Here is an 11,222-nt window from a genome sequence, read left to right as displayed (position 1 = left end):
ATACATTATCACTGCCTAACTAGTGAAACTTTCCAAGGCACTAGGAACATAAATTGGGTATTTCACCCACATGCCATGTGCTCTAGTATTCAATTAATTTCTTCTTACAAGATCCCTATTGACTTTACCTAGGTTAAGATAGGCAAATGTAGATGATCAAGATTTCATTTAAAGAATTGCCAGTCAATGGCTTTCAAGCTTTCTCCTTTATGCAACCTTACTTTTTTCTAAATAAAAAAAACCCACAGAGCCAATGGAGTAACTTTATAATAAAAAATAGCCCCTTTTGTATATCTCCAAGCAAACATCCTTGCTTTCATTCCTAGTACCTGAAATAACGATAATTATTAACAATAATAGTATTTGAAATTTTGAATTATAAAGTGATTCATGCAAAATATATATATATTTTAATATTGCCTGACTAGACTCCTGAGAAGAGACAATATCTACTCCCTGGGAAGCATTTCATCCACGTTGAGCAATCTACAATGTATTTACATATATTATGTATGAATTACTATGTGGTATATAAAATTTAGTTTTCTAGTTTCTGTTTTGCATCATATTTCATGAAAACAATATTTTCAAAGACCAGCTTTGATAGAATACATTAAATAGTAGCTAATAAATCATTTGTCTTATTGCAAATAAATTATGGATAATCATTAGGTAAGTTGCGTAGGATGAATATAACTGCATCTAAAGAAATATTATATATAGAGAGAGAGAGTAATGAAAATCTTACATTCACACTGAACAACCGCATACTCTGTGCTTATATTTACAACCCTCTTCCTATTCCGCTTTCACAACAGAATCACATTCATTTATAGATATGGAAGAAAAAAATTAGGGTCAAGATTTAACCTCTATGGGCTACATCTGTTATCTCTGTCATAGCATACTTTTGCTCCATCAGTTGTATGCTTTCCCCGTTGAATAATATTTGCGGTAAGAGCTGTACAGTATAGGTACTTTTACATATAATAATACTCAGTTTTTATATAGTGCTTATTAGAATCACTAAGCGCTTCCAAACTTGGAGATTATTACCCCGGCTTTAGCTGTGCTGCCATTGCGGCGCTCCAGCATTTCAAAGAATTAATTCCTACCAGGTACCCATTTACATCACCTGGGTTGAGTGTGGCAAATGTAGATCAATGTCTTGCCAAAGGATATTAGTACCGCGGCGGGGCTCGATCCGCGGATATGTACATATATTCAAATTTTGTATGTTTTTGTATGTTTTGTATGTTTCAAATACGAACTAATTTTTGATATGACAAGAATTTTACAGAAAGCATGATGATCAAAATTTCAGGTTAAAAAGAGCATCTCGTCTGCACACCTCAATAGAAATTATTGCAATGTCTTAACGTATCAAAATATAGGAATGAAATGTTTCTTTGGTGAGCAGCAAATCTTGATATACGGGCACAGGGTAACATAGTCACACATCTTAGTCATTATGAAAGTAGTGAAACAAAGGAACTTCAACAAAGTTTGTTTAAAATAAACTGAATTACTGATCATCATTTAAACTTCACATGGCAATGATATAAGTGGCGCAAGAAAAGCGTTTTGAAATTTGGTCTTTGATTATGAATATCTTTATATTTTTTTTGCCACGCAAGTGTATGTACCAGGTTCCAAACCACATTGGCTTATTAACTATTCCTCAACTAAAATATCCCATTGGTTCTTTGGTTGCTAACCCTCGAGCGTATACAATTTCATTTGAAATACATTTGAGTAATCAAGATTCAAATTGTGGCAGTCTCAAATCAAATTATACCATCATTCAAAAGTTAATTTCAGCTTCTTTGATAGTATCTCCCTGCACCACTATGAAAGTAGTTCAATGGCAGTTGGTGAATATCCACATGATTGACATGACTGTTTCTACAAAGTGTATATAAGTGGATCTTCATTTTGGTTTGAAAAAGCTATGTAGGCTACTGCTCCCTGGTCCACTTCCCTGAGCTTCTCCGCCCTGCTTGGTCTTCTTATTCTTGGTGGTTGACCCAGGTGGCCTTCCTCTCTTCTTCCCGACTTTGATCGTGGGTGCTGACTTGGGCTTATTCCCATTAGTTGTATTAGATTGACCTGGTCTTGGTCCTGTGTTTTTGGCCTCAGCTCTGTCCTGTTCCTGGAGTTCTAAGGCCACATGGAAGTCCAGGTGCTCAGGATAGTCCCAGACTGAAATGATTTGCTGGCATTTCTCGCAGAGAATCTCATCTTCACCTGGTACTCTAGACGGTCCGGCCTCAACCGGAGTAGAGTCCTTGTGCTGTCCTAATTTCTTTGCTATCTTTTGTTTTTCCTTCCCTGTTTCATCACTCACATGATGTCCACTTGTATGCTCTGATGCACATGAAGGCGACCCTCTTCCTTTTGAAGATGAGGCACGGGAATCCTCAAAGTCCTCGTCACTTGACATTTCAGGAAACAGATTGACATCTCCATCAACCTCCTCCTCTATGTGATCGAGGGCACCAGCTCCATTTTCAGTCACGTTTGTTTCTAGACGAGATGCGAGATGACCTACTGCTGCAGCAGTCGTGCTTGACTGACCTAATCTCAAGGTTTGGCTCTTTTTATCCTGAATCTCTCTGTCCTTCTTCTGTTGTAATCTGGCAAAGAACGACTGACTTTGACCCAATCCTGCCCTCTGAGGTTCAGCATTGCCACTCCCATCCTGAGCCATTCTTAAAAGGTCTTCTGTGGCGTTTGACTCTTGCCTCACATCTCCTTTGTCTCTCTCTACAGAAGCCACAGTGCTAGGATGTGATGCCACAGAGTGAGAAGCGGAACCCTTTGGATCAATCGTATCATCATAACTTTTCCTCTGGGAGAAAAACGTCCGGATACCCTGATCTTTGGGGCTTGATTTCCGTCTCTCTTGTGGCTCTCTTGAAGACCCAGCACCAGTCTGCTGGTCCACGGTCTCCTGCTTTGGTTCTTTGCTAGGCTGAGTGAGGAATCTATCAAGGGTTCTCCTTGACGTCTGGTCCTGTGCCATCTCTGGACCTAGTCCTTCTTGTTGGTCTTCCTTTAGAAGTGCTGTCGCTGGCTTGCTAGGCCCGGAGGATAAGAAGCTTTGGATGGAACCTAATTTGGAGCTTCCTCCTTCCACAAACTTAGAAGCTGATATACCAAGATATGTAATGGCAGGAGACCTGGGTTGGGAAAGAGAAGAAAGGAGAAAACCAAATAGTTTATAAAGGAAATGCATGTATTAGTTTCAGGCTTTAGTTTAATAAAAGCAAGTTGAACTGATTTTTCTTGTCAATTCTCTTTACCCTCTGCTGCTATTCCACCTATCAACGTTTTGGGTGAATGAAGCAATTTTCCAGAATGAAAGTATACATGGACATATTTATTACCATTGTCAATAACCTTGTCATGGAGAATTTGCCCTTGATATTTTTTATTTTAAATGGTACACCTGTGGTAACACCACTGGCAAGAACTGTGCCAACATCGGTCAGTCTTTACAAATGTTTATAAATGTTGTTATTATTATTATTATTACTTAAAACTATCATCAGTAACACCAACATCACACCACCTATCTGTGACTCACCAGGCAGCCTGATGATTGCCAGCATGATTAAGGTTCTGAATCACACTGAAGCAGTCTTTGGCTATCTTCTCACTGCTAATCTGATGGATAGCACAGGACCTGCTGGCTGTAGTCATCAGAGGTTTACCGGCCTGACCTACGGACACCGTCAGGTGCTTGGCTGTTCGGTTGTTCTGAAATGAGAAAAAGAATTACTGATTAGGCGTAACAAACAAGGTGTTGTATGGCCTTTGAAATCTACGGTCGGCTTTTAAAAAAAAATATTTAATAAAGCATTCAAAACTGAGAAATATCAGCCCAAAAAGGGAGGAAAGAGTAGAACAAAAGTATTCAAACAATTTTGTTTTGACCGACCAACCGACCCATGTTTTGGCACCTGAAGGGCAATAAAACATCTTTTTTTTTTTTAGGTCTTATGGAGATGTCATAGCTCAGCGGTTCAAACGATTAAACCAAGAGATTCTGGGTTCAAAACCCATGTTGCAGTACCTTGGTGCTCTCATTCCTGGCACATATGATGAGACAAGCTTTAAGTCATCTTGCTAATTATCCAAATATGAAACTATAAATTCCCTTTTCTTTGAACAAAAATCAATCAAAATAAACATCAATCATGTATAGGATTTTACAATGAAAGCATACATTAGCATATCAAATTTAGCTGGGCTGCACTTCACAGTATTCAAGAAATATCTTCCCAACCGGTGACCCTTCAATGCCTTTGGGTCAGAAGAAACTGTGTATAAAATACACTGTCGGTATCACATGGTGAGCCATTATAAACTGTAACTCTTCTACCTACCGTTTCTTCTTCTCTCAGTAATCTATGTTCAACTTCCTCTGCCAGAGACCGAAACCAATGTTTGACCTGAAAGAAAAACAGAGAAATAATTTATAAAATGTATTTGAATACACACATAACAAAAGTTAAACATCATACCATGACTAGCTACCACAGGGATACTAAAAACTTAAACTTGTTTTGGAAAGCATCGATAAATTCATACTACTAAATTTCAGTTATCAATATACGATTACACAATATTATTGTGAATTTAAATCCAAATCAATTTCACAATACCTTTTGTAATCATCAAATTAAAAATGCTACCAGCTACCAATAATAATTTTGTCTACGACATTCTTACATGTACGTACATCAGTGTCTGCAGCAACTTTACTGGATCTCATAATGTCCTTAAAACCTGTATACCAGTACACCTTATTGCTACAAAGTACAAAGTTCATGTACCGGTACTTCTAATTTCTAACAGATTGAATGTAGTTTGCCTATTACCTTGTCTCTTGTATCCAGTGCATTCTTGCCAGGAAAGGTCTTGCTGCATCCAGTAGACTTAGCTAGCTGACGAGGTCTCACAGGCTCATCATCTATTCCTCGACATATACTGTACAACCAGGTACTACAACACAAAATAAAATGCATAGTAAACAGAACAAAGGTTATTTTAATTTAGCCTGTGTAACAACGCCACTGTCTACATTCACTGTTTAAAGTACGCTGTAAAGCTAGATACTTTCAATGTTTATGACAGTCATTTTCACAGCAACTTTCATGAATTAGAAAAATTCCCTGTTGTATCAGTTATGGCTTAATAATTTTGTGGCATGAAACTATCGCAGATCTTGAACCATTCACAAAATTTGTAAAGGTTTCCTCTACGCAATACATTTAGTTCCTGATTTTTCAATAATAACTTTTGTGTTCTATGATCATTGTGTTTTTCAGGAAGGCTTAAAGCCAAACTTCTGTTTTCGCAATTGCCATGACAGAATACCGAAGTAAGGTGTTTTAATTCTTTCCATTTTTCTTGTGAAGTGTGTAGACATTTTCATTAATGTTTTTCCGCAATCAATAAAACAACAGGAACAGTTTGTAATGCATTTCATAGCTCAACGAACTAAGAATTTATGGGTATGATATCTTTGCATCTTGAGATAAAAATGATATGAACTTACCCTGTTTTTTCACTATATCTCTTCTGTAACTGTTTCTCAGTGTAGCGCAGTAGATCACCCATATATTCCACCCCTAGATCTTCAGATATAGAGTGACCAAGTTTCCCACCAAGATTACGACTAACGGAAAGAAGAAAGCAGTTATATCAATATTGAGTACTTTTATCAATCCAAACATCTGCTACAATTGTAATAATTCTACTACTCCTGTAGATACTATTGATTCTACAACGCATATAGGTGTATCTTATACTTCTGCTAGTACTTCTACTGCAGTTGCTGAGACTGATACCACAGTTCTTGCTATGTATCGTTGTGCTAATACAATTTTTCCCTACCACAATAACACTTCACATAAGTTTACAATACCAATATTTATATGAAGGGGTCACTGATGTGCTGTGGATTCTCCTCTCTGAAAGCTTTCTGCCCTCTAAAATGCTCACAGGCCATTTCACAAGTACCGTATTAGAAATTTCAAAAATAATCACGATGGAGAAAATGATATTTTCAACAGAACAGTGACTTTGCCGGTAATATGAGCCTTTGCATGCTGAGGACTGCTGGCTTTTCAACACAAAAGCATGAGGTGACAGATCATCATCTTCTAGTGGTAGCTTAAACTGATGTTATGGCAAAGATCTAAAAGAACATGTTTGGGTCTTTAAAAAAAACTGCAGTCTTCAGCAAACAAAAGCTTATCTAACAGGAAATTTTGCTGATTGTGTATTTTTCTATGAAGATTTTATTCTTCTTCTTCTGCCAGTAAAACCAATCACATGAACCTCTCTAGCATTTACTCACAACTTTCTGATAGGAATAGTCTTGTAGACCTTATCCAAACCTTCTGGCGGCAGGACTGATTGACGGTTGGGTTTGTGGAATCCACATGCGATTTTTGCTAGCATCTGAAAATATAGTTGAACAACAAGAAGATCACTGGTTTCAAAAATTTAGGCAACAATTTGTATACTGTACATTAGAAAGTTTCATGAACTTCAGCAGTAAGAATCTCTTGAAAATTGCAAGAATTTGGTGTTGTTATTCAATATGTAACTGGCTCCCTAGAAAATTCTGAGACAATTTAATGACTGTCAAATTTCCTGGTTTTACATTCAGGATAGAAAATATGGTTTTATTTTAGAAAGATTTTCAAATGTTAAATGTCTGAAAACTTTGATATCCTTCATTAAAAGCTAGCAAAACCCAACCTTGTTATGAGATATGCCAGCAGAACATCGGAATCCTGTATCTTTGAAAACCGCTGCCCTCATCTCCTCTGCAATCAAAGCTCCAACACCAAGTCTCTTTGTTGCTAGGTCTGATGATGTTAGCCAAGTCTCTAATCCTCTCTTCCGTACATCTGCAAATGATGGGATTAGGAAACAGATAACCCTGTAAGTTGGGGCTCTGATCGGATCGGAAGATCGACAAAAAAATCGGCTGATGTTTTAACATTTTTTTAATGACGAAAATTTCAAGTTTTGGGCTATCAAATGCTTTAAAAAATTCACAGCTGGGATTATTTTGTCATGTGGAGTTGTTGTAGACCATGTTTGTTGATACTTAGTGCCTTTTCATGACTTTGAAATTAATAATATTGGTCTAAGAGAAGAGGCAAAACATGTGGGCCGCCATCTTGGATTATAATGTAGGCATGCATTATAATCCAAGATGGCGGCCCGCAAAAAAAAAATTCTGCCGATTTTTTTCTGATCATTTTTATTGATCGGCGATCGGAAATTATTATCCGATCATTCCTGATCAGATCGGTATCGGCGTCTGATCCGATGATCGTTTACAGGGTTAAAAACAGAACACACACAAATTATAAAATAGTTGAAGGGCGATGATTTTCTAGCAATTATCGAAAGAAGGCTGTATCGTACTGTCTCAAGTACATCAAAGATACCAGTACCATTGTGATTAACATCAAAATGATGTCATCTACAGATATATATACCAAAAATGTTTCATGGGCTTTGTCCAACATGCCAGAGAGCACAATTCAGATGAAAAGGCAACATTTTGCATGCCATTTTTTGAACTACTGAAAGTGCACACATGAAGTTTGAAAAAGAAATCACCTTCTATATCAACGCCCTCTTCGGCAACATCATGACCAGCGATGAACGTCTGATGCAGCTGCTCGGGATCCAGGACCTGGCCTTGGTCCTCCATCTGGGCCAACCTGGTCTGGACCTGGTCCGTGACATCCACATAGGCCTCGTCTACGCTGGCCCTTTCCACACTATCGCTGTACTTACATAGCACTGTGATCACCTCTGCTCCTGCTTCTCTGTATCTACAGAGTGAAGAAAATAAGGTGATAAATCATAGAATATATTACAAAGGGGACTGTAAACATTTTAAGGAACTGTACAGCTTGTATAAATGTCTGTTTTTTTTAAGTCCGCACTCTCTAATCTACAAAAGTAATTCATGAATATTTACATGTTTACACATGTGGTCCTTTAGTATTGTATCTTTGATCTTTTAACTCGGGCCCATTTTTATTTTCATTTCATTTATGTACAGGTAATTTGACAGGTATAGTCAGTCTGAATGGAAATTTTTTCATTTGGTTTCATTTGGAAAAGATGGGCTAAATACATTTCCTCTCCTTGATCCTTTGGGCAATATTCGGTCTGATACGCCACACAGACTAGCAGTATATTCTATTTAAGAAGTTTTCATGTGGAAAAGACATGTTTGAAATAATATATGTTGTTGTCTGTCAAAGTGCTAAATACATTTCATCTCATTGTTCCTTTGGGCAATAATCGGACTGATATGCCACACAGACTAGCAGTATACTCTAACAGGGAGTCAGACAGTATCTTGAAAGTCCTTGTCATTTGAAAATGGCATCCAAAATAAGTTATGATATTCTCCAAAAGTGCCAATCATGTCTGCGAATATCTTTACTTGTGTGACAAGTCTGTTTAGTGTGTTTAGTGTTTAAGACTTGTGTGTGTGTGTGTTCAAAAAGACTTACCTTGTAAGGTCAGCCTTTCCTCTGTTCTCAGGCACCGTGACAAGTTGAATGGCGGGGCATTTCCCTCTAGCTTCAGCACCTCGCATCTGACGGGTCACACCAAACGCCCTGGCTTCGTAACTTACTGCAATTATGCTAATACAGGAAAAATTTGTTTAAAAATTCAAACTTACTAAAAAGAAGAAAAAAAAATAAAGAGATCAGTTGTAGAGTCTAGTTTCACTATGGCTTGTAAGAAAGATGCCATTTTACATTCAGCTACATACCCCAATGCATGTGCAGCGTTTTAATCAAGAACGAACAGCATCCATTCCACTGCTCAGCAGGCTTTAAAATTAAAAATTTGGCTAATATTACAGTGTTTTTTTTTAATTGATTAATTTATCCTACATTCCTAGCCCGAAGCTCTGTATGTTTCTGCGCAAAAAGATTATAATCATCAGCATCACTTCCCTTTTAAAATTGTGTGAAATACATTCGTGTATATAATCAATGAAACTCTTATAATTGAACAATGATTGCTCTGAAAATACATTCATTATTTATAAGACGTGTGCACGAAAACAAAACATCTCAAAATATTTCGGCAAAAAGCTTTGCATCCCAAATCCTGGAAGGTGCTTTTATCTGTGTTTCTTTCTTATTGATAATTGTCTGATTCGGGTTCACAAGGAGTATGTCTCTTTTGCTTTCACTTATCCACTCACCTATACCCCCCCCCCCCCCTCCTCAAAATGATGGTACATGCAAGTAAATTATGGCAAATGGTATTATTACGGTAGGTCCTACGTCGATCCCAGTATATGGGACTGCATACACAGATTTCTTCAATTAAAATTCATAATAAAAAAGCGTCTTACGCTCCACCCTTCCATGAATTGTACTGGACAACAGCAGCAGGCTTTCCTTTTAGGGTTGGATTGCGTCTTTGTTCTACTTGAACGTAGAAACAATCCATATCAATCAAAATAACGACTCTGTCCATTGTTCTTGGCGAACTGAATTACCCGCGCCAGACACGAATTACGCAATTTCACCGGAAACGATAGCAGGTCAACGCACTGTTACAAAAGTAAATAAACTTTTCTTTTCTTTTTCATATGATAATAATATGAAACACGAATTATATTTTCAGTCAATTGTTACCCTCACCAAGGTGCTTAGACATTTTTTAAATAGTTGAGTCATTTACAGCAATGTAAACCAGTTATGATAAGAATCAGTAAGCTTTAAAATCAATTTAAGAAAAATCAAAGTTATTAAAACTAATTAGCAAGGAATGTGTTTGACTATATCAAGAAAATATTTGATTAGGCTTTTGGGGGGTATCTCAATAGGTTGGCTGGTCGATATGTCAAGATCTGAACTAAAAAATGTAGAATGCTAGATATATCCATGAACATGCATGTATCTAAAAAATACACAAATCATGGTATTTACGGACCCCAAAGAAGATCAGCAATGCTCTATAAACATTGCTGAATTGGGCTTTCCTCTGATTGTTATCTATGTACATGTATTAATATTTCATTTTGTATATTTTTCTTTGTATAATATTTTTTATCTGATTTCAGAAAAAACAAAATATAGAATATGACATTTTATCAGAATTTTATGAAATTTTATCATGTTCAACTTGAAAAAATATATATGCAACATGAGCCAACTTTAATTTATATCAATCATCATCATCATCATCAAGTGCATGCTAGGTCTGCTTCAGACATCGGCAGTCCACTTCTTTGAATTATCTGCTCGTATTAAAAAGCTGGAATTGCTAATTTCAATTTTGATTGCCCATTTGTTCAGGCTTTGTAGGTATGTGAAGCTTTGCCTTCCCATGCTTCTCTTTCCAGCAATCTTCCCTGTTAATATATTTTTTTTCTTCTTCACATTATCCTTTCTGTATATGTTACCAAAACATTACAGTGCCTCTTTATAATTGTGTTGATGAGTGATGATTTTACTCTTTATTTTCTGAACACTTGTTTCATTTGTTAACTTTTTCTGTCCATGAAATATTCTATCTATCATTGTTCAATTTTATTATAGCCTCTTCTTATGAAATATAGATTTATTGTCCTTCTTTCTGTATTTTATATATTGATGAAAATTAATTTTCATTTTTTAATGATATTGTAACTATTTTGGTCGGGTACAATTAAATAGGTGAGACACTTCAACAGAAACAGTTACTAGTTTTACTTGTTTGGTGTCGGCTTATCTAATAAAACTTACAACTTTAAAATTCAAACTTTGATACATTCTCATAATTTCCTTCAAAGGATCATTTTCAAAAGGTGCCAAATGAGGAATTGTTGGAGAAAAGAGAATTTTCAAAATCTGTTTCTTCTTCATCTTTTCCTATCATGTTTGATATTATTCTTCTTCTTCTTTCTCTTCATTTTTGTTGCTCTTCGAGTCCTTCTCCTCCTCCTCCTCCTCTTCTTCTTCATCATCTTCTGCACTGTGGTTAATTTTCCTTGGGTTTTTTTTAAATCTTAAACTTCTCAATCATGTGTTTGTTTGAAAAATGGGCAGAGCTTTGACAGGGAAGAAAAAACCCACTATGTACTTTTAACACAAAACATTAAAATTGAAAAATATACAACAAATTTGCAATTATGTGCCTTTGAGTCCCCCCCCCCCCCCCCCTGG

General features: G+C 36.5%; 1 protein-coding gene across 1 annotated transcript; it reads right to left on the bottom strand.

The window, feature by feature from the left end:
- Positions 1-1,619: 1,619 nt before the first annotated feature.
- On the bottom strand, positions 1,620-9,611 carry LOC753975 (DNA polymerase eta). Its single transcript, XM_030999597.1, has 10 exons — positions 9,425-9,611; positions 8,565-8,699; positions 7,654-7,871; positions 6,778-6,929; positions 6,371-6,474; positions 5,567-5,686; positions 4,887-5,010; positions 4,392-4,457; positions 3,590-3,762; positions 1,620-3,182 (listed from the first exon to the last, which is right to left on the bottom strand). The coding sequence occupies exons 1-10, from the start codon at positions 9,547-9,549 to the stop codon at positions 1,931-1,933; spliced, it is 2,469 nt and encodes an 822-aa protein (XP_030855457.1). The 5' UTR covers positions 9,550-9,611; the 3' UTR covers positions 1,620-1,930.
- Between the last annotated feature and the right edge of the window lie 1,611 nt (positions 9,612-11,222).

This window comes from Strongylocentrotus purpuratus, unplaced genomic scaffold, assembly GCF_000002235.5.
Source record: "Strongylocentrotus purpuratus isolate Spur 01 unplaced genomic scaffold, Spur_5.0 spur5_scaffold_5, whole genome shotgun sequence".
Taxonomy (NCBI): Eukaryota; Metazoa; Echinodermata; class Echinoidea; order Camarodonta; family Strongylocentrotidae; genus Strongylocentrotus; species Strongylocentrotus purpuratus.
The sequence above is the reverse complement of the archived record's forward strand: the minus strand, read 5'-3'. Positions and strand labels throughout refer to the sequence as shown.